Genomic DNA, 23,642 nt, shown 5'->3' with positions numbered 1-23,642 from the left:
AAGCCCACTCATCCAAAGGGAATCCACACTCAGGAAATTCAGAGGTCGAAGGCCTCCACCCAGATCACCACAGAGACCAACACATTCACAGTGTGAATCACTCTCCATCTCAGTCCCTGCAGATCAGACTGTGACATACCACTACACTTTCTCGTCCTGGCCATGGGGCAGCTGCCTCCACAGTCACCATGGCATGGCATGTGGTACTCCTCACAGTTCCCTACAGCTGCATCAGACAATAATCCTGGAAAAATATGTAGGCTACCTTCCTCTCAGGCCGCTCTTTCCTAAACCTGCCCAGAGTCCCTCATTAGCTTAGAAACTCCATCTTGGCCATTGGAAGGTAGCAGCTCCTCTACCGGGTGATCAGAGGTCAAATACCTCAGACAGTTGGAGCCTTCCCAGCTCCACCCTTGCTCCCTCAGGCCAGACAGAGCACTACTCTGGGGAATTTGTTTTTAAAGAATTTTCCAGTCTCCCAGAACACTTCTTGTTTCTTTTTCTAGGCACACATTCCTTTGTTTACATATGATGTTACACACTCAATATGCAGTACAGCCATTTCTATTCCATAGCTGGGAAGTCCTGCATCTGAACCTCAGTCAAATTCAAAGAGTAACAAAACAAAAAAGTGAATTTGAATGTAAGGTAAAGTGGAAAGGAAATAGCGGTTCCCATGCAGGGTGGAGTAAGATATTTATAGATAAGAGCCAGAGACACCAGCAAGGGGGAGGGGGTCGTGGGAGGGTATCCAGAGTGTACATGCCCATGAGACATATGAAGAAAGGAAAGAGGGGAGGACCATGAGGAAGACCTAGAAGTCAGGGTTGTAAATGATAGAGGAAAAGCACCCGGTAACCCAAATGATTGGATTCCATAAGGAACGGAAGCTAGGAGAAGGGCAGCCCAACACTAGGCTAGAGGGTGGTGTATGCCAACCATTACCTTGCAGTAAGTAGGGACTGAGTGATGCTAGGAGAACCTGACAGCCAGGTTTCTATTGATTTGTTAAATAGGCACCCAGACTTTGTCTCAGGCTTTAAGACTTAACTCTAGGGAGGAATGAAAAGGTTGAAGTAACTTAAGGATAATCTATATCATTATTTTAAAGTTGGAACAGATTTTATGGTCAAAAAAATTCAGAGACTAAACATATGTAGTAGAGCACACCAAGATTTACTCCCATCTTTTCTCTCACCTTGTACGATTTCAAACAGGAAAAATAACATTCTTGTCAGGTAAAGCTAGACTAGTGTGCGCATGTATTCTGGGTTGGTGGAACTAAACAAACTTCAGAAATTTGGTTTTTAGAAATGAGTTCATTTCCTCATGCCTATTTTTGATTGCCTTGGTCTGTGATCCTCCAAAAATGGATATTTGGACTTTTACTGATGATCTTAAACTGAATACCTGACTACTCATTGCTAATACCAGTTACTGTCAAATGAGTAAAGCTCTCACTTTTCTTCCTCCCCATCCATGTCTGTGCTGTGACTATATCAATTAAAAGTTGGTCAAGGAAAACAATACATACACAGGTCCCCTTTGTTTGTACTCCTCCCCCCCAAATATCCAAAAAGGACAGAGCACAATCATTCACTGGTGCCTCTTTCTGCTGAATTACTAGTTAGGGCTGTCTTCCAGGCAGTGGCAATCAAAGGATTAGGTGCTCAAAAAATTTTAACTACACAGCATGAAGAAAGGGTGAGCTATAGGTGCTGTTGCTCTAAGCAGAAATAAATATGAAAGCCTCTGAGAAAAGGAATGAATATTTTAATTATTGGAAAACATTGGCATGAGCAGAAACAAATAAAAGATTAGAGCAGTGATACATAAAGAAGAAAATTCTAAAAACACCATCAATTGACCTTTTAGAAAGATAAATATAATTTGAAAAACACAAAGGTAAACTGATTTTGAAAAAGAGCAGAAACTTCTCTGGTAGAGGGAATAGCATTAATAAGACAGTTATTGACCTTGCCCCTATACACTGTTAGCTGCTGAGATCTTTAACCTGACACACACAGCTACAGCCCTGTCCCCTTAACTGAAATTGCAACATTCGTTGGCTCAAGGTAACCTAACCAAATGGTAACCAAACATCCATTCAGCTTTTATTCACCTGCATGAATTAATAAAGCTGGCAAGTTACAAATCCACACACCCTGCTAGAATCAGGTCCTTCTTCACAATGGGGACTTCTGCCTGTAGCTGAGTCTCAAAACTTAGTCTGTGCTCTAGCTACTGTCTACCCCGTTTCACTGGGCATTTACTGCAGACCTTCTGGTCTGCTCTGAAAACAGAAGCTATGTCCACATGTTACAGAAATGCTCAGTTCATTACATTACTCAAATGAGTAATTTTGTTTCTTTCTTTGTTTGTTTGTCTTATTTTTCAAGGCAGTGTTTCTCTGTGTAGCCTTGGCTGTCCTGAACTCACTTTGGAGACTATGCTGGCCTCACACTCACAGAGATTCCCTGCCCCTGCCTCCTGTGCATTGGGATGAAAGGTGTGTGCCATGACCACCTGGCCCCTGCTGGGCAGCCACCCTGAGCTCACCAGGTCAGAGCTGTTGAACCTGTCTGTTCTCCCTTCAAAACATTCAGGCACTTCCCTTCTTCTTCTTTCTGGAATCAGGGTGCATAGCTTGCAAAGCCTATCACTCAACTTGCAGTGGAGTATTCAATCTGTGCCACAAATGAAAGGGTACCCAAATAGTCAAAATTAGGGACAGAGTTTACTAACAAAAGTTTTGCTTTTGTGGCTTCATACTGTGTACAGCTACCTTTCACATGATAGATATGAAAAACACCTGGGACCAAAGAAAGATTCCTCTATCAGTTCTATTCACCTAGAGAACCTTGACTAGCATAGCTGTTCAATTGTTTTTCACTTTCCCAGTCGAGAAGAGTTGAAGGCTAACAACAGTGTTTTCCAGTGTTTGTCATCTGTTTCCTGCTTTCTTCCCAGGGTTGTATCATAACTACCAGGAAAAAGAAGCAATAGTTTGCCTGTACCCAGCCTGGAGACACAAACTAAAATCTTGTCTCCTAACATTGCTCATTCCTAGTGGGACATATGGATAACTTCACTGCAAGTTGAGAAATGGGCTCTTCAAGTGACCCACCTAGATAGAGGAGGAAGCAGGGGAAGTGGCTACTGGGTGTGTGACTTGTTGAGGTCAGGGTCACTGTCCACAGAGGGGAGGAGCAGGAGGCTGTGCTGAGGAAGCACAAGCAGTGTGTCCTCCCCGGGTTAGTTGGGAAGACAGATGTTGAGGCCATTGGAGGACAGTGCTACTGAAATGCAAGTCTCTACAGCTCTGGAAAACGTTTGGCCCTGGGTAGGAAGCTTGGGTCAGCAACCATAATTCTGTGCCCCTCCAGAGCATGCTAACCTGGAGAGGTGGATATGTTGCTCAAGACGAAGTGGCCCATCAGGTCCTCCAGGTAGAGACACGCCCCAGGTCAGATGAGGAGGCGGGTACCTCCGGGAATCTTGCTGAAGAATCAGCTGTGTGGCTGTGAAGGCTTGGGTGGTTCCGCGTGGTGTGCTCTGACCTCTGCAGCTGGGTGTTGTGAGAGAAGCTCAAGCAAGTTCCAAAGTCCCGACATGGTGAGTGGAGGGTCACCGCCTAGAAATGGGAGGAGCAGGCTGCTGTAGAGAGCTAGCTGGAGTGGTGGGGCTGTGTGGGAAGACAGACCATTAGGCTATTGGAGAATATGCACACGTGCTACTGAAATGCCAATCTCTGCAGACCTGGAAATGTATGGCCCTTGACAGGAAGCCTGGGCCATGAACTCTTTTCCTGTGTCCCTTCCGGACACTCTAATTCTAAGGGAGGTGCTCATGTCGCTGGAGACTTGCGGGCCAATCAGAGGCTCCATGTGGACCAGCCAGTATGAAGATGAGGCTCTTTGTTCTGCCTGCCATGTACCGGTGCATCTTTTTAGCTGAGCTTTCTTTAATGGTTCTGTGTGATTTGCTTTGAGCACTGCTGCTGAGTGCTGTGAGGGAAGCTCAAGCAAGGCCCGAAATGACAACACGGTTAGCTCAGGGTTACTGGGAAATGATGTGTTATCTCCACATGTGGAATAAGCCAATGGAAGCCAGATTGAATGTAAAAAGGGCAAGTTTACTTGGGCACTGAAACCCCTGGCCTAGTTCAGTAGCCTCAGAGGACAAGGCCAGAGGAAATCATCTGCCAAGCCCCCAAGTATGGCAACAAGGATTGCAGGTGAAGGAAGATGAAGTATCTGCCACCTGCTCTACTAGGCCCTTGGCCCCAAGAATGGGGCTTGGAGCATCTGAAGGAATGCTCAGAATGTGCAGAGGCTTTCCTTGCAGGGGGCAGGGTTGGAGAAAGAAGTGGGATTGAACAGAGCATGTACGGGCAGGGGAGGGCAACTGCAGATGCCAACTGAACAGCCACAATGGGTAGGATCAGAAAGGTGAGCTGCAGGAGCTGGTGTGGTGGGTCCTCCCACCCTTGGGCTGTGTGGTAAGCAACGGCCAGATGCGGCCACCTTTGGGGTCCTATGTGACACTTCTGCCTTCCTGGACCTGAACCTGGACCTAGACCTGGACCTGGACCTGGACCTGGCCACTGAATAACTTCCTATGGGGCTGCATTTGGGCAATTCCTCTGGAGCCTGGGCTCGTGCATAGAAATGCTCTAGGAAGGATGCCAACCTTGGAAAGCCTTATTTTCTATAGGATCTGCTACAAGTTCTGCCGTTAGCATTTAACGTTTAAGTGTAAGATCCTCTCTCTCCTCTCGAGTTTGTCTCATTGTATGAAAGCTTCACTTGATGTCATAAACATCTCCCTTTTATTTCAGTTCCCCGTGTAAGCAGTATACAAGATACAATTCTTACAAACCTTACTAGACATAAGACATAGCTTGTGCAAAACCTCCTCACCTCAGCTTTTGTACTTTCTATCTTCTTTTTCTCCTTTCTTTCTCATCCACTAGGACCTTCCACTTAGGACTCTGTCACTGATGTTTGAAAGCACTGGTGTACTTTAGAAGTACTTCTGTCATCATGGCTCGGAACTGTCTTAAGTGGCTAGGCTTGCTGTGTCCAGTCCATATTTAAATTGTTCAAAACATAACCTGGGGACTATATTTAAAGGAATTTAAGGGCAGCAGCATGTAGAATGCAAAATCTGTTTTTAGCTGTCACTACAAAGATTTTTATTAGCAATTTTTTATTTGTTTGTATTATGATGTCTGTGTGTCAAGGCATATTAATCCTAGCACAACTGCATCTAATGTCTTGGAGAAAAGTCTTTCCAATAAAGCTATGCTAACTCAGGGGGGCCTGGCCGGCTGTCTGTTTCCCAGAAAAATGGCCTTGCTTTCTTCTTGACTAAAATTCCTATGTTCTTAAATTAAAGTAGTGTACCACAGCAGAGTTTTTAAATAACTCCTTTTACTCGATTAGTGAACCGTCCATTTCCATATCAGGAATAAAGATTTTCATATGGATCATGACTTCTGTCTTCAGATCAGAACAGGATGCACAGTTTATGTTTACACTGCAGAGTAAGCAGGACAGGGCATAACTAGCTCACAGACTAATGTTTAAGGCAGTCAGCTGCAAGAGCCAATACTATGAAGAAAGACCTGATTGAGGCCAGGTGAGTGATGATGTCATTTCCCAGCATGGATTAACTCATGCAGAATCAAGCAACAGGTAAACCCTTCTCTGCCATGGACTCTTTTTGTGAACTATGTATACTTTGCAAGAAAGTTTCCAGGTCCCCTTCTGAGGATCTCTAGCAGCCAGGCAGGGCTGTTTCAAGTTTTGGCCCTGGAATCCCCCTACATCATTCCCTGGGTGCCCCCTTTTTACATCTTCTGCTCACATGGGTGCCACCTGTGTGTGTTTCATGAGAAGGGTTCTCAGATGTTCAGCTTGTGGTGTTGGCCTCTCCACACCTCCAGACAGCAACACCCAGGACTGCAGAGCTGCTGTGGCTAAATCTCAACAGTGCTGGGATGAGCGATCACACTCCTGGAGAAACTGAGAAGCTGAAGCCATGGAAAAGGCAGCAGCACCCAAAGCATCAGTTGTAGTTGCTGCTGACAGGGATCTCACAGGGTGGGAGATTTGTTCCACTGGAGCTACTCTGTGAGCTCCAGTGCCAACTCTATTGTAGGTTTAGATTTTTCAAAACCTACTTTATTTAGTGTTTCTAAATTCCTTTATCTTCCTTTTAATCTTCCAACCAGAGGTACAGGAGAAAGAAGGTTGATAGAAAAAGGGGGTGTGAACTAGTTTAGAAGCAGTACCTTGGGGGAGATTCTATCCTTCCTGGCAGGATAGCAGAAATCCAGTCCAATAGGAAGCACCATACAATACCATGAATCAGTGACAGTGACACAATCCACCAGAGCCAGCAAGTCTCCACCTAGTAGGTATGCGTCAGCAGAACTGGCCAGAATCAGCCAGAATACCACAAGAAGTTGTTGCAAGAGGCTCTCTATGAAGTGAAGACTATGGTGCACAATTCAACACTTGCTGTTTCAATTCAGTACTTGCTGCCTAGTTCAATACTTGCTGCTTAGAATAGAACAACAGAGGATGAATGTTTGTTCTGCTTGAGTTAAAGATAAATGAGTGTTCTGTTGGAGTTAAGCAATATTACCCTGCTTTGTTTCTTTCTCAGGAAAAGAGTAGGGCACTAGCACATCCCCAATATCCCCTACCTTATATCCCATCGAATCAGTTTAAAATGCTTTGTCTATCCACCTAGGCACAGTGTACCAGGAATAGGACTAATTCTTCTTGTATGAGTTACACACAATACCTGACATAAAATTGAATCTTCCTGATGATCTTTTTAAATTACTCTGTGAATGATTGAGTCACAGTCTTTTTTCTCAAACCCATAGTACGTTCTTGACCAGTGAGTCCTTGTGAAATGATCAGTAAACTTTCTCTGGCCTGAGTTTGGTGTCCAAGTAGTCAGTGTGGGCTCTTCCTGAACCCCAAGAGGGCAAAGCTAGCAAGCTTGTAGGCTTAAGAAGTTATTAGCTGCAGATAAGCCAATTAAAGCAGGTAAAAAATGTTAATGATGAGGCATGCCCTCATCAGAATGGCTGATTGCTATGTCTGTGAGAGATTATATTGATTGATGATTGATGTGGAAGGCTCTTCCACTAGGGTTGCAGTATTCCTTAGCAAGTGTGCCTGGGATGGAAAAGAGATCAGGCTGCAAATAAGAGAGTGCTCAAGTAAGCAAGCAAGCCAGGGAACAATGTTTGTCCATAGTTTTTGCTATAATTTTCTTGGTTGAGTTTCTATTCTAACCTTACTCAATGTTGGATTGTGAGCTGAAAGAATCATCTAAAAAAAAAAACAACAAGTGAGGCAGAAGAAAATGCAGTCTCTGGGTTTAGAGAAAAAACAGAACTAGGTAGTTTTATTGGCAGTCAAGTCCTTAAAGTGAAGAAGGGATTTTCAAGGAGCTTATCACCAGTAAATAGAAAGCCCTACATCTGCATTGGAAGCCTAAAATGGGTAACATCTGTTCTTGCTACACCTTAAATGAATGGAAAGTATAGTCACAGTGATTGCAAAGCAGGAAATTCATATAAAACATGCTGTAACTCTGGTCCATGTCTGGCGTATTTTATCTCAGTTTAGAAACCAAAGTGGCAGGATCACCCATTGTTGTAGTATTTTGTTATGTTTTGTTTTGTTTTTAATTATTTATTATTTATACAGTATTCTGTCTGCAGGCCAGAAGAGGGCACCAGATCTCATCATAGATTGTTGTGAGCCACCATGTGGTTCCTGGGAATTGAACCCAGGACCTTTGGAAGAACAACCAGTGTTCTTAACCTCTGAGCCATCTCTCCAGCCCCCATTGTACTGGTTTTTAAAACAAGAAAGATGCACAATTCAAGGTCATGTATTCTGTCTCTTTGATTTCAGTTCAGCATTGCTCCAGCTATTTATGTTTTGCAGAGCCAGTGCCCCTGTAAGGAAACTATGAGATTTCATTTCACCCGGCTTTGGATATGTAGCCCGTGTTGCATTTTGAGACCATAAGATGATGAGATACCTAAGCTGTGAGAAATACATCATGGAGAGATGCATATACTGAGTTAAAGTAACAAAACTGAGTGATGAATGAGAAATTGCAGTCATAGGACCATCTATACCCTGTGAAACTGAAGCCCCATGTATCTGAGTCAGAGCTAGGGTGCTTGGTGTTTGAGTTACTGGATTATTTATTTATTTATTTATTTTGTCTCCATCCAATCTTGCCTCACTATATGTACATTCCTCTCAATTAGAATGGGAAGGTTTATTCTGTTCCATTGTATATTGTAAAGATATAACCTGTTTCCAGATTTTAGAAAATATAGCTATGAAAAGATTTTCTAGAGTATCAGAAGAGTCTTTGTACTCTTTAATAGTGGACGAGCTATTGCAGACTGTTAGGACCATTAAAGTTGTTTAAAATGCATTTTCACTGTGGGTCAATAATGACCAATATCAGAATTTAATTGGTGAAATCAGAATGACTCTGGTTAGTGTCATTTTTTAAAATCTTATCTTCTTCTTCTTTTTTTTTTAATTGGCTTTCTTAGGGAAGCTTTTGTAGTAGGAGTTTACCTAGATGTCTTTTTAGGGATGAGATTTGAGTGGCTGTAGACTCAAGCCATTTTATGTTTTTGTTTCTTCTGTGTTGAGTTTGAACCTGTTTGTTCAGCTTCCTTCTCATGCTGTCAAGCATCCATGACTATAGACTGAGCCGCTCATTAATGAACAAATGATTTAAATCACTTTACAGCCTGACCTGTCCCTCCTCTACTCCCAGTCCCACCATCATTCCCCCTTTCCCCAAGTAGCCCTCCTTCTCCTCAGTGAAGGGGAGGCCCACAAGTGCTATCAACGTCCCCTGGCATATCAAGTTGCAGCAGGACTAAGAACATCCTTTCCCACTGATGCCTAAGGAGGCAGCCCAGATAGGGAAAAGGAGATCCAAAGGCAGACAGCATGGGGAAGATGGCTCCTATTCCCATTGTTAGGGGACCACATGTTCACCAAACTGCACATCTTCTATGTATGTGTAGTCAGCCTATGTATGCTCTTTGATTATGGTTCAGTTTCTGTGAGTCCCCATGGACTCAAGATAGTTGACTGTAGGTTTTCTTGTGGTGTCCTCAACTACCCAGGATCCCACTATCTTTCTTCCCAAACTTCCCCCAAATTCCCTGCTCTCTGCCTGTTGTTTGGCTCTGGGTCTCTGCATCTGTTTCCATCAGTTGCTGGAGGAAGACTCAGAAAACACTTATGCTAGAAACGTGTCTGCAAGCATAGCAAAGTATCATTAATAGTGTCAGGGATTGGCTCTTTCTCCTTTGGGTAGGTCTTATGTTGAGCAGCAAGTTATTTGCTTGCCATTTCTTCACTCTCTAATCCATCTTTATCCCTACACTTTTTGTAGGCAAGATAAATTTTGGGTCGATGGCTTTAAGGGTGGTTTTGTGTCCCCCTCCATCCGCTAGAAGTCCCTCGTGGCTGTAGAGGTTGGCAACTTCAGACTCTTAGCCCCTATGCTACAGGTCTCAGCTAGATTCACCCACATAGGTTCCACGGACCCTTACTTTCCCAGGGATGCCCCATTCTGCAGAAAAGTGTTAATTCAGAACATGGCTGTTCTCATAAGAGATCACATTCAAAGACTTTCTTAGGCTTATGTAACCCAGCAGGCAAGAGATCACATCCAAAGGTCTTCTACCATTGTGTGATCCAGTTGTAATACAAAACATGCCTTTAATACTGGAGACAGAAGCACACAGATTTGAGTTTAAGGCCAGCCTGGTATAGAGCAAGTATCTAGTAAAAAAAGTAGATCCATATATGGTGATATAGTCTTTTAATCCTAATTGAAGGTTAAGTAAATTTAAAGAAGGAAGGAGCACCCAGGCTTGAAAGTGATATGATTGTGTGGAAGAAGAGGTGATGAATCAGAGAAGATGTGGTAGAATAGGATATGGACAACTCCCACAAGAGAGAACCAAGGCAAGCTCCTGAAGAGGCATTTGTACAGAGAGAGGAAGCCGTTTTAGCAGGAACCAGACCACAAACAAAATGAGATCTTTCTCTTGCCAAAAGCTCAATGATGGTTCCATTATTTTAGGGGTTTTCTTCTGCTAAAATCAAATTAAGCTCTTACAAATGAATATTTATAAAAGTGTAGTCTTGAAGGCAAGTAAATACTTAAATAGAAGTGGATCAGGGCATAATGCTTTTACAAACAGTATTGCTGCTGGGCAATGGTGGCATATGCCTTTAATCCCAGCACTTGGGAGGCAGAGGCAGGCAGATTGCTGTGAGTTCGAGGCCATTCTGGTCTACAAAGGGAGTCCAGGACAGTCAAGGATACACAGAGAGGCCCTGTCTTGAAAATCAAACAAAAAACCAAACAACAACAAAAGTACTATTGCTTCCCAGCACATCTTCCACAGTGGGCAGATGAAAAACACAGGTTTATTAGTCAAGGTTCTCAACATGAGCACAACTGGTAGAGTGGATTTCATTCTGTGTATTTTGAAAGTAAATTTTTTGAATGTCTCACAACTGTGGTCCAGCTAGTTCAACCTTGGCTATCTACCAAAAGAAACGTAAAGACTCCAGAACTTGTTTGGTCCATGAGGCAGGATGTCTTATCTGGTGCTCAGTATACTCCAGAAGTCCAAAAATTAGGATGTACAGACACTAAAGGAATGAAAATTTCCTATCCAAGACTAATGAAAACAGGCAAAGAAAGAAAGCTTCCTTCTACAATATCTTCATTATATGTAGGTTGACACCCATAGGTGTGGCCCTAATTAAAGATCAATATTATCATCTCAAAAGATCCGCATTAAAGAAATGTCTTTCCGGTGTGAAAGCCTTATTTCAGAAAACTCTCTCCAAAAGGAAGCCTGGGGTACTGTATCATGAGTCTGGACAAGTTCATATAGAGTTCTGCCTATTCCTACTCATGCTCAACTAGCACATCCACGTCTAAAGATGGTCGCAATGTAAAGACAGAGACATCTGACGCCACTGTTGGGTAAAAATAATGCAGGAACATATACAAATTATAAAAAGAAGGACACACTTGCTTTTGTGTAGGACTCAAAAGAGTTCATTTTACCTAGCCCTGGCTGCTCTGATTGAGGCCTGTGACATCACTGTAGAGAATTCCATTCCTTCTTTTTTTTTTAAACCTTGTTTTTATTTTATGATTACAAGTATTTGCCTGTATATATTTGTCCACAGTGCCTACAAAGGCCAAGAAGCTCTCAGATCTCCTGGTGCAGAAATTACAGCAGGTTGTTAGCTACCATAGAGCTTCTGGGAAATTCATAAAGCATCTTCATTACTATCTTTGGCTCTAGTCCCAGACGTTCTGACACCAACTCCTGGCCTCCCTGGCCACCAATGGTGAATGGGGTACAAAGACATGCATTCTGAGGCTGGGCTTTGTGCCGCACGCCTTTAATCCCAGCACTTGGGAGGCAGAGGCAGGCGGATCGCTGTGAGTTCGAGGCCAGCCTGGTCTACAAAGTGAGACCAGGACAGCCAAGGCTACACAGAGAAACCCTGTCTCGAAAAACCAAAAAAAAAAAAAAAAAAAAAGACATTCATTTTGCCAAACCAGGACTCTAACTAGGATTAATGGGTATGGGGAGAGGTTGATGTAAGGCGTGGCCACAAAATTTATATATATTCAAGGATATGAATTGTCCTCCAAAATGCTGGGGTTACTGGCATGCTATCTGAAACTTGTATAAATAAATCACCTAGTAGCCTGTGTGTCACAGCAGGGAAGCAGCATGATTGCTAGTCTGTCACCTGAACATCATGCCTGGCTCCCTCCCTGTCCTTGCTGATTCCCTATCTCATCTAAGAGCCCTCTGCTCAGCAGAGACCCACTGACTCTTCTCTCCTTGCTGGAGAAGACACCCTCATCCCCCATGCCCCCTCCCTTCCCACCTCCACTCCACCCTCTACCTGCCACCCCCACCCGCAGCCCTAGCACAACTGTGGGTTTTTGTTTTCTTTTTAATCACCTTTCCACTGAGCATGATGTGTTGATTAACTAGAGTGCTCTAAAATGATTATCATCTCTTTTCTGCTCTCCTCCCAGGTTTGTTTCATATCTATCAGGTGAAAGGTAGCTGCAGTTTACTTGAACATAGCATGAAGACAGAGAACCAAAGTATTGTTTCCTAAACTCTCTTTAATTTGGAATCTTTTGTGTACCCTTTGACTTGTGGGACAGACTGATAACTCCACTTCAAAATGAGCAAAGGCTTTGCAAGCTGTGCACCCTGATTCCAGGAAGAAGGGAAGTGCCTGAGGGTTTTGCTGGTGCCTCAGGCAAGCTCAGAAGTTGGGACCTGGTGAGCTCAGGAGCAAAGGGGGAGGGGCAGGCATCTGAGCTCAGGAGGCCTGAGTGGCTGGTTCTGCCCTGGAGTGAGTGCAAAGGTGGAAATGCAGGCAGGGTCTTGGAGAACAGGAAGGAGTGCTACTGAAATGCAAATTTCTCCACTTAAGAAAAAAACACTGGTCCTGTAATGGAAGCATGTTCCAGGAACTACTGTGCTGTGTCCCTTCAGCACACTCTAACCATAGGGAAGTGCTCCTGTCACCCAAGACTCAATGGCCAACCAGGGACTCCAGGAAAGAGAGAAAGAGTGTTCTTCCGGGTGCCATGCTGTAAGTTCCTCTCTGCACTGGAGCGGACTTGAGTAACCATGTGCGATATACTCCGAGTGTTTTTGTTGAGTGCTGTGAGGGGAGCTCAGGCAAGGTCAGAAGACACAATATGGTAAGTGCAGAGTCACTGCTCACAGTGGGAGGAACAGACAGCTGGGCAGAGGAAACTGGGAATGTATTTGCTGTGTAATCCCTCATCAGCTCCCTGGGGCTGCTAGATAAGCAGCAGAAGATGTGGCCATCTGTGAGGTCCTTTTCGGTCTTAGTAATTTTCTGGACTTGGTGATGGTCTCTGACTAACTGCACTGTGTGGATTACATCTACACAAAGCATTGGGAGCAGGGGCTTGTGAGTAGAAACATCCTTGGCAGGATTACAAACTCAGACCCCTAGTTTCTCTAACTTCTAAAAATCTGTTCTTAGCATGTAACATTTGGTCTAAGATATATTTGGAAGCCCGGCATTATGGCACACGCCCCGAATCCCAGCACTCAGGAGGCAGGTGGCTCGCTGTGAGTTTAAGGCCAGCCTGGTCTACAATGTGAGTCCCTGGCAGCCAAGGCTAACACAGAGAAGCAATGCCTCGAAAGAAAGAAACAAACAAACAATATATATATGTATACATATATACACACATATATATGTATATATATGTGTATATATATATATACACACACACATATAATTTTGTGGAGGTTGTAAATGTGATCTCATGTGTTGGGTAACCCTTCAGTATTGAGCTGTGATGTACAAGATGATAATTGATATCGTACAGCATTTACCAATGACAGCAAGTAGAATTTAGCTGAGGGAGAACAGCGTCTAAAACACCCCACAGAGAAGTTAGCCTGTTAGAGATTAGGATGCTAGGGCACACGTGTTGATTCACCAGGATTGTCAACACATTTGGCTCCAAGTCATAGCAGAGGAAACAACTTTGATTTAAAACCAGCCACTTGGCCCATCTTCATCTTCAAAAGAACAGGCCACTAATAAATTCCTCACTGGGGCATTACAGTGTCACAGCGAACATTAAGGCCTGGTGTGGCATAAAGGTCCAGTTTTCTTCTTGAGAAAAGCATAGTTTTGCACAGCTGTTTTGCAAACCTAAGAAAATATTTGACAGAGACAGAAACAGCCTGTGGCCTAGGCCTGTGAGCTTCCTCTAAGGCAGGGATGTACTCAGGATAAAATAGGGCTCCTTCTCCAAAGCTAGGAATATGCTTGGGAGAGCTGGCATTGATCTGGGTCCATTGTCCTTGGGGTGAGGGGTCTTCAGCTCCTGAAAACCTAACTGATTCTACCATACAGGCTTGAGTTGATCAGTCCCAAATCCACTCTGGGCTTGGTCAGTAGTTTGTGAGAGACCTGTGTTCCTGATGTGCAGTTTTGTTTTATAAGACTTGTTCCGTGTTTGTGCTATGGTATGATAAATTTCTGATTACTTCATAGAAGCCTCACGTATGGTCCATTTCCTCCATGGATGTAATACACAAAATGCTATTCTTGAGAAGCTTTCTTGGCGTAAGTCATAGCTTGTGCAAGTCCTCCCCACCTCAGCTCTTCTACTTTCTACCTTCCTCTTCTTTTATCTTCTCATCTTGTGGGACCTCGAACTCTGGTCCCTGTCACTGAAGAATGAGCTGCTTTTTCAGGGCACTAGTGTATTTCAGAAAGGATTCTGGTAATGTATTTACTGTGTAATCCCTCATCAGTCTAAGTGGCCAGACTTGCAGTCTCAGACCATATTGAAATTGTTCCAAACATAACCTGGGGCCTGACATGAAAAGACAAGAGAGCTTATGTGGAATGCCAAATCTGTTGGCATCATTAGCCAGAACTGGATGCATGCTATCATTAACAGATTTTAAAGTAATCTTTCAATTGTGTGTAGAGTGATTTCTTCCTGAAAAGGCACGACAATTCTAGGACAGCTTATATTTATTCTTTTGGAAAATGTTTCTGAGACCAACTATGTTGACTCAAGTTGCTTGGATACCAACCTGTTGCTCCCCAGGGCAGTGACCTTGTTTTCCTCTTGGTGAAAAATTCTAAATTCTCTAGATAAAAGACTATACCACAACAGTGTTTTAAAATTACTCATTTGAAGCTGAGCTCGGTGGCCACACCTTTAATCCCAGCACTTAAGAGGCAGAAGCAGGTGGATCCCTGTGAGTTCAAGGCCAGCCTGGTCTACAAAGTGAGTCTAGGACAGTCTCGAAAACACAGACAAACATAATTACTCTTTTGAGCTATGTAATGAATTGGCCATTTTAGAAACATGTGCAGCATGGCTTCTGCTGTCATACCGGAAGAGGAGGATTCTAGAAAGTGCCCAGTGAAACTGGGTAGACAATGGCTAGATCACAGATTAATGATTGAGACATTCAGCTCCAGGGGTCCCCATTGTGAGGAAAGACCTGATTCTAGCAGGGTGTCAGAATTTGTAATTTCCCATCATGTATTAATTCATGCATGTGAATAAAAGAAGATCAGATGTTTGGTTACCTTTTACTTAGGTTAGCTTGAGTCAGTAAATATTACAATTTAGGTTAAGGAGCCATTGTCTGTAGCTGTGTGTGTCAGAATACAGATCTCAGCAGCTAACATTGCACATAGGGGCAAGGTCAATCACTGTCTTATTAATGCCATTCCCTCTAACAGAGAAGTTTCTGCTCTTTTTAAAAATCAGTCTGCGTGTGTGTTTTTCAAATTATATTTATCTTTCTAAAAAGGCAATGGATGGTATTTTTAGAATTCACTTTTTTATGCATCACTGCTCTAATCTTTTATTTGTTTCTGCTCATGCCAATGTTTCCCAGTAATCAAAATATTCATTCTTTTTCTCAAAGGCTTTCATATTCTTTTCTGTTAGAGCAACATCTCCTGTAGCTCACCCTTTCTTCATGCTGTGTAGTTAAGACTTTATTGAGCACCTAACCCTCTCATTCCCACTGTCAGGAAGACAGTCCTTCAATTCCTTACAGGCAAGGCTCTAACTAGTAACTCAGGAAAAAGAGGCACCAGTGAATGATTGTCCTTGAACTTCCTTGGATTTGGGGGGGAGTTACAAATAAAGGGGACCTGTGTAAGAATTGTTTTCCCTGACCAATTTGAAGTGATGTAATCATAGCACAGAAATGGATGGGGAGTCCCACAAGGGGTGGCCCTCAGAGAAGCTGAAGACCAGAAGAGGGGTGTCCGGGGGAAAGTTATAGAGTGTGGCAAAGGGGCAGAACTTGAATCAGCAGGATTTGGCTGCTAGAACTCCTCAGGCAGGGTCCTGGACAGTTCCTGCCAAGTCTACAAAGCTTACCAAGTTTACAAAGGGAGCTCATGGCAAGGAAGGTTTCGCTGCCATTTGAGTTGGCAAGAAGAACCAGCACAGGGGGAGTGCTGGACAGAGACTTCTTTGATTTTGAGTTGACAGTAATCCTGTAGTACTTGTTTAAAGGACATTGTTATATTTCAACATTGTCCTTTGTGCCTGCTTTAATCAGTGGTGCCATCTCTGTTGTGTGATTTTAGTAAGTATAATCTACTTATATTGCTGTTTCTCTAGAGAATGATAGAGCTTCCCCGATTGTTGTCTTCTGAAATTTTAATATGTTATAAGTTCCTAATTTGGGGGACTTTCTGTGGAGAAACAATTTTACTTTCGTCATCTTGCTTCTAAAGACCTGCTTCTTCTCATTTCTTAGCAAATCTGCATTTCCCGGTTAGTGCAATCATCAGTGTTTGGTGTCTTGCTACTTAAATGACTGATGTGGTTAACAAGTTTCTTTGAGTGTTTAAAACATTCTCATGTTTTATTGTGTCTGTGTTCAAATGGATTTGAGTACTGGACATTTCTGAGCCTCAGGTGATGGTGTGGCCTCATCAGAATGGCTGGTTGCTATGTTTCTTAGAGATTGTGGTGATTGTTGACTGCTGTGGGGACGCTTTTCCATTGAGGTTGAAAATATCCGCAAGTAGGTGTAACTTCACCAGATAAGAGATATAACTGAGCATGAAACAGTGCCAAAGCAAGAGACCAAGCCAGGAAACAATGTTTATTAATTGTTTTGGCTTCATTTTCTAGCTTGAGATTCTGCCTGTAGCTCCAAAAATGATGGAGTGTGATGTGACAGGACCAAACATGTAAACCTATTCAGACCTAAGATGCTTTTTGTTAGAGGATTTAGTCATAACAGCCAAGTAGTAAGTAGAAATTTATTTAAAATGGTGCACAACAAGTTATTTTAATGCTGGATACAACCTGGAATATTCTCTTTTGGAGGAATGTGGAAAACTAAGGACATGAATAACAAAAGGCATAGAGAGCTGTACAAAAAGAGATTACTCAGCTGCTTTTGTAGGTCGTGGAAGAGAGTAATGCAGAGAGTGTTGAGAGTATTACAGGCAGAGGCAGTTGAGGTCATAGGATTTCACTGTAAAATGTACTCCATGAAAAAATTAATCTAGATCTCATTTGTGTGATATTTTGGCCCAGAACCTTTTATTCTGCCCATGCCTAGAGGAATTGAATAGGGCACAATTGATGAATAAAGGCCAGATTTCTTAGATGGAATATTGAATCACTTGGGTGGTTATTGCTAGTGACTTATTCAGGACTACAGTGAAAAAAATCAACAGGAGGTGTAGAAATAAATGCACAGTCTGTGTGTAGAGGGAAAGAGCACTAGGTAGTTTCAGATGGCAGCCACCTGATGGAACAGATGTAGGGATTTTAAGAATATTATCATCCTTCAAAAAAAAGCCTTTGTTCTGCTTTTTAAGCCCAAGAAAGTGCCCTAAGTGTAATGCTCCCTCAGGCTAAACCTAATGGAAGCAGTAGGCAAAGTGATTTCTAGACCCAGGAAGGAACTTCCTATAAAACCTTCTACACTTGTGGCCCAACTTGAAAAGGATTCATTCCAAATGAGAAGCCAAACTTGACAATATCATCTATATGTGCTGATTGCGGAAACAAAAATTATGCAAAATTTCATGTTATGGATCCCTCCTCTGTGGTTTTAGTTCAGCACTGTTCCAGCTATCTGTGTTTGGCAAAGTGAGAATACTGTGAGATTTATATCATGAAGCTCTGAGTATGAAGCCTGAGTTGCATTTTGATAGGACAAGAGGTTCAGATACCTAAGCTATGAGAAAGCTGCCCAGGGAAGATGCACATAGGAATGGGAAGGAACCTAACTGAGAAATATGTGAGATCTTCAGTGATAGGGCCATCTAAGTCCTTGGAAACCAAAGCCCTAAGTCTCTGAGAAAGAGCAGCAGGAGTTGGTGTTTGCTCTGTTGGGTTTCCTGCCTTGGTCCATTCTTCTCTCACTATGTACACATTCCTGTCTATTGGAATGGGAAAGAGTTTTCTGTGCCATTGTATGTTGGAAGGATTTAACTTGTTTTCTGATTTTACAAAATGTGGACGTTAACAGATTGCCTCGAGTGTCGAATGAATCTTTGGACATTTGAACAGTGTATGTGCTGTTGCAGACCATTAGGATCATTGAATTGAGACTAAATATATTTTCATCGTGGAAGGTCCAAATAAAAAATCTCACAGGGAGAATGATGTCTTTGAACACTTGTCTCCCATTTGTGGCATTCTTTGGGGAATATTATGGAAGGTTTTCTAAGAGGAGCCTTTCTAGATTCTTTAGTGAGGATGGGATTTGAGTGTCTGTAGACTCAACCCTTTTCCTGTTCCTTGTGTCTCCTGTGTTGTGGTTGGAACTGACCAGTCAGCTTCCTTCTTGTGCTGTCTTGCCCTCATTAGTATACACTCCATCCCTATATCATAGAAGATGCAGTAGAAGCTATTCAATGCTAAGCTTTTTTCCTAGCTAACTGTTTTTATAGTTTGAATTAGTTTTTATTTTAACTGTTTTTGTTTTTCATTTTTTATTTTGAATTTTGACTTTGAAGAAAATGTTTTTTTGTGTAGCTCTTGCTGTCTTGAAAGTAGGCAAATATACCAAGCCAACTTTTAACTTAGTGATCCATCTTACTCTGGCTACACAGTGCTGAGATTTGATGTGGCAAAAAATGCCTAGCTTGTTTTATTTTTATATTACAAGCTGATGGGCTTGGGATGTAGTATTTGCATGTATGCTTGCATGTAAATGTGCTGCTGTGCATATTTTAATCCACATCTTGAATTGTAAAGTTGGAAGTACCTATATTCTATTCCTCAGGATGGCATGTATTCATGACATTAAACTACATGAGCTTTCTGGGTCACTGGAATGTAGTTGTCTGTAATTCTACCTACAAGTAGCATTTATCTGAGTTTTTAAATGAATACGTGCATTTTGCCTTGTGCATGAATATGTACATGAAAATGTGCCTGGTCCTCATCGTGGTCAGAAGATGGACTCAGACTCAGGAATCTGAACTTGGTGTAATGGGTAGTTGTGAACTTCCAGTGTGAATACTGGCAATTGACTTACATTATTGGCAAGACCAGCAATAGCTCTAGTGTACCATCTCCCCTGCCCTATGTTGTTCATTTATTATCAACATCTATATTGCTAATATTTTCATCTCTCCATTTTTAACTTCTTAAACATATATTTTCTATTAGTAAGATCTTATTTATGGTACCATTTAAATTGAGGCACTTCAACTTTCTGGAAGATGATGCAGAGTTGGAGGGAATGCCTGATACTTTGTAGGAACTTCAGTAAAGACCAGATAGTTCTTTTTATCTATTTTGTTTGGTTGTGTGTTCTGCACAGGATTCAGGGTCTTAATATGTGTTTGAAGGGCCCTGCCATTTGGGGCTGCAGTCCTCCCAGTCCAGATAGCTTTTTTGAAGTCGGTGTTAGGTGCAGGCCTCCCTCTCTCCATCATGGCCTCCAGCTCTCTCCATACTCCACCTAGAGAGTGTCTTTAGATATAGATGCGCCAATTGTATTTGATATATGGCGCTTGACAAAGCTCCCTGCTAGCTCTCCCCTCCCTGCACCTATAGGATAATTAGGCACTGTGTTCCTGTTCATATGACAGGAACTTGCTGCCACCTGTGAAATAAGCATCCTAAAAGTGCCTGCTTTCAACCAATTCTGTACACCTATCATGGAAGCTCCCCACCCGTTCTTGAAAATCTACATAGCCTTTGTTCTCGCTGACTATGCTGACCTAGCTCCTAAAGTGGTTCCCAGAGTATTTAATCTCCATTGTTGTTTCAGCCTTCTGAGCCCTAAGTCTTGTCTTCTGATCCTCTTGCCTTGGTGGGATGATGGCCAAACCCTACCACCCAAGGGAGAGGAGAACCACAATTTCTACCTCTTGCTGTCCTAGAATTTATTGCATAGACTTGGCTGGCAGTCAAATCATGAGCTACTCCTGCCTGAACTTCTTGACTACTGAGATTAACGGAATGAGAAAATACACTCAGTATAAAAATCATTTTTATAATTAATACTTGTTTATACAACTTCTCTGACGTGAGCCCAGTACTCCTCAACTGTTTCTCTATGTCCCCATTCCTCTATGTTGATTGACATTTATCTTGAAAGGCTATGTCCTATTCTAGGGGTGAGGAATGACACAAGTGGACCTCAGTATTCAGGATCCTTATAAAATGACTTGGTTACATTAGAATATCTGTACCTGGAAATAAGTGGAGGAAGCCACAGAATTATGTGACTATAGTGTCAATAAAGGACACAGTTACAGTGTTATCACTACCATGCTTTCTCTTGCACACCTGTATGAGATGTTATAGGATGCAGTGACCTATGATGATGTGAATGTGAAATTCACTCAGGAAGAGTGGGCTTTGCTGGATCCTGCCCAGAAGAGTCTCTACAGAGAGGTGATGCTGGAGACCTACAGGAACCTCACTGCCATAGGTAGGACTGTGAATTTTATGTTGCTTTTTAAAATCTAATGATAACTGTTTCTCCGTTGCTGTTATTTGTTATTATAATGTCAACTGAAACTGAGGATGAATGAGATAAATAAATCAGCCAGATGTCTGAGGTTAACTGGAGGGTAACTTGAATTTTGCCTAATTTCCAATAATATATCATGCATTTTCTGGTACTCTATTTTAGGTTACAATTGGGAAGACCATAACATTGAAGAAAATCTTCAAAGTTCTAAAAGATCTAGAAGGTAATTTTCATGTGCAAGTTGATACAAATGTGTACCTGAATTACTTTTAGTGCATCCTTTAAGTTCTAATCAGATGCAAGAGTATAAATATGCACTGCTTGAAGTGTATCGATGATTATTAAATTCTGACAAAAACATGTACCTCAAAATCAGCTATCTGGTTTATTTTTGTAAGTCATTTCTCTAAGAAAGAAGATAAGAAAACAATGTATTAACAGATATCACCATTTGACACATAGACTATGGAACTGCTAATCTCTTTAGTCTTACACCACTTAGATATTGCAGAAGATATACACATTAAATCGGTGATAAGTCTATGTAAAAAACTTTCTAATGAACAAGTAGTCCATCATAAAGCTGTGTGTTCATAAGAAATTTACAGTAATGTTGTTCAGTTTAGTGAGAGGGGCAATTTATGAAAGTGAAGAATGTTGTTATGGAGAAACTCTAATCCTTGTACAGTGTTTCAGTGAAAAAAACAAAAAGTGAGACTGTGAATGCAGGGTAAACCTTTTCATTTCTTATCTTCTCTAATAGATATGTCATTTATCAAAATGGATACAAGCCCTGTCAGCGTAGCAACATAGGACAAAGCAATATAACCCTCTCTTCCTCAGAAGAATTAGAAGATTTGTAGTAGTACCTATAACTTGTAGAAATTCTGAATGTAATTCGTGTTTACAATTAATGGCTTTTCCAATGTTATTGGCAATACATCCATAAACTCTGAGTGCAGAAAAAGTTCCATGAATAATATCAACATGGATTGCCTCTGTTTGCCTCGGTTCACTTTGCAATTGTAGTATGACTCACATGATAGGAAAAATTTTAATGTAATCAGAGTGGTAAATCTCACTTCTCCCAGTTCTCTTCCAATATGTGAAAAACCTCTTCTATAGTAAAAGGTGCTATAAATGTGGTCCATGCAGTACATGATCTTGTCATCACAGGGTTCTTCAAAGATGCAAAATGACACATGAAGATGGAAGAAAAATGAAAGTCAATAACGTGATAATACCATGAGTTCTAATTACTTTTAAAATTAGACCAAAATGTAAAATTAATTCACAGAGATAAAAAGATTTATCAGTGTAATGATTGTGGTATAACTTTGACATGTGCTAATTATCTTTGCAGGAATGAAAGAAGATATACTGGAGAAAAATCCTCTCTATTTACTCAGTGTGGTAAATCTTTGTCATGTCAAAGTCATCCTCAAAGGCAAGAAATAATTCCTACTGGAGAGAAAACATATGAAGATATTCAGTATGGTGAAGGCTTTGTAAATCACAGTCGTCTCCAAATTCATAAAAGAACAGAAATTGCAGAGAAAGCCTATGGTTGTAAACAATGTTTTATGGTCTTTGAACAGCAAAATGATCTTCAAGTTCATGACAGAATTCATACAGGAGAGAAACCTCATGAATGTAATCAATGTGGTAAAGGCTTTCATGCCCCAGACATCTTCAAATGCACGAAAGGATTCATACAGGAGAGAAACCTTATGAATGTAATCAATGTGGTAAAGTCTTTGCGTGGCACAGGTCTCTTCTAAGACATGTAAGAATTCATCCAGGCAAGAATCTTTATGAATGTGTTTAATACTTCTTAGCCTTTACATGCCTTTTCATATAGGAGAGAAACTTTCTGAATGTAATCAATGTGGTAAAGCCTTTGCACGGCACAGGAATCTTCCAAGGCATAAAAGAATTCATACAGGAGAGAAACCTCATGAATGTAATCAATGTGGTGAAACCTTTGCATACCACGGACATCTTCAAATTCATGAAAGGATTCATACAGGAGAGAAACCTTATGAATGTTGTCAATGTGGTAAAGCCTTTTCACAGCGCAGTTCTCTTCAAATGCATGAAAGAATTCATTCAGGAGAGAAACCTTATGAATGTAATCAATGTGGTAAAGCCTTTGCATGGCACAGCAGTTTTCAAAGGCATAAAATAATTCATAAATGAGAGAAACCTTATGAATGTAATCAATGTGGTAAAGCCTTTGCATACTCCAGACATCCTTAAATGCATGAAAGAACTCATACAGGAGAGAAACCTTATTAATGTAATCAATGTGGTAAAGCCTCTGCATGGCAAAGGTCTCTTCGATGACATGTAAGAATTCATACAGGAGAGAATCTTTATGAATGTGTTTAATATGTCTTAGCCTTTACATGCCTTTTCATACTGGAGAGAAATTCTATGAATGCAATTAATGTTATACAGCCTTTTCACCTCACATCATCTAATATATAAAAGAACTCACTCTGGAGAGAAACCATTTGAATATAAGCTATGTGGAAAAGCCTTTGCATGTAATGGTCATCTTTTAATACATGAGCAGTCCATTCTATGGAGAAACTCTTTGAATATGAGCAATGTGGTAAAGCCTTTTCATATCACAGTCATCTGTGTGGACATGGAAGAAATTATACTGGAAAGAAACCCTGAGACTGTTTAACATGGTGAACTGTAGGCTTTGAACTTTCTGAAAACCTACATTATAGAAGTTTCTTTAATGCTTATACCTCCCTTCCAGCCCATCTATCCTAGATAGGAGAGAAAAGAGGTTTATACAAATAGTAGCAGACCTTTTCAGACTCAGTTCCTTGGAGTGATTCCACTGACATAGTCAACAGAACTCCAGGGCACCTGTTAAACCCCAAATCAGGAATTCAGTAAAGCTGACTGCAAGCACAACAGCTGGAAAACAGAGGAGCAGCCAGAACTGCAAACCATTCTCTGGAGCAGTTCTCTCTGGGAGCCTCTCAAAATG

The 23,642-nt window shown here is 41.6% G+C and overlaps 2 protein-coding genes and 1 long non-coding RNA gene across 4 annotated transcripts in view; 1 reads left to right on the top strand and 2 right to left on the bottom strand.

Moving 5' to 3' along the window:
- Window positions 1-23,642, bottom strand: part of LOC311587541 (uncharacterized protein) — a 297,218-nt gene that overhangs the window by 133,648 nt on the left and 139,928 nt on the right. The gene's annotated exons all lie outside the window — the stretch shown is intronic.
- The window catches only part of LOC311587539 (uncharacterized protein), a 167,708-nt gene that overhangs the window by 38,603 nt on the left and 105,463 nt on the right, over window positions 1-23,642 (top strand). The window contains exons 1-2 of one of the 2 annotated variants that reach the window (XM_084764498.1): window positions 3,480-3,615; window positions 20,455-20,590. In XM_084764498.1, the coding sequence (XP_084620624.1) occupies window positions 20,557-20,590 (34 nt within the window). In that variant the 5' untranslated portion in view covers window positions 3,480-3,615; window positions 20,455-20,556. Of the gene's footprint in view, window positions 1-3,479; window positions 3,616-20,454; window positions 20,591-23,642 lie in introns of those variants that run through there. The other variant, XM_084764497.1, reaches the window with a different exon arrangement.
- LOC311587571 overlaps window positions 1-23,642 on the bottom strand; it is a 93,713-nt gene that overhangs the window by 52,472 nt on the left and 17,599 nt on the right. The window lies entirely within an intron of this gene.

The sequence above is a fragment of the Acomys minous genome (assembly GCF_964271855.1).
Source record: "Acomys minous genome assembly, chromosome: 16".
Lineage (NCBI taxonomy): Eukaryota > Metazoa > Chordata > Mammalia > Rodentia > Muridae > Acomys > Acomys minous.
The sequence above is the reverse complement of the archived record's forward strand: the minus strand, read 5'-3'. Positions and strand labels throughout refer to the sequence as shown.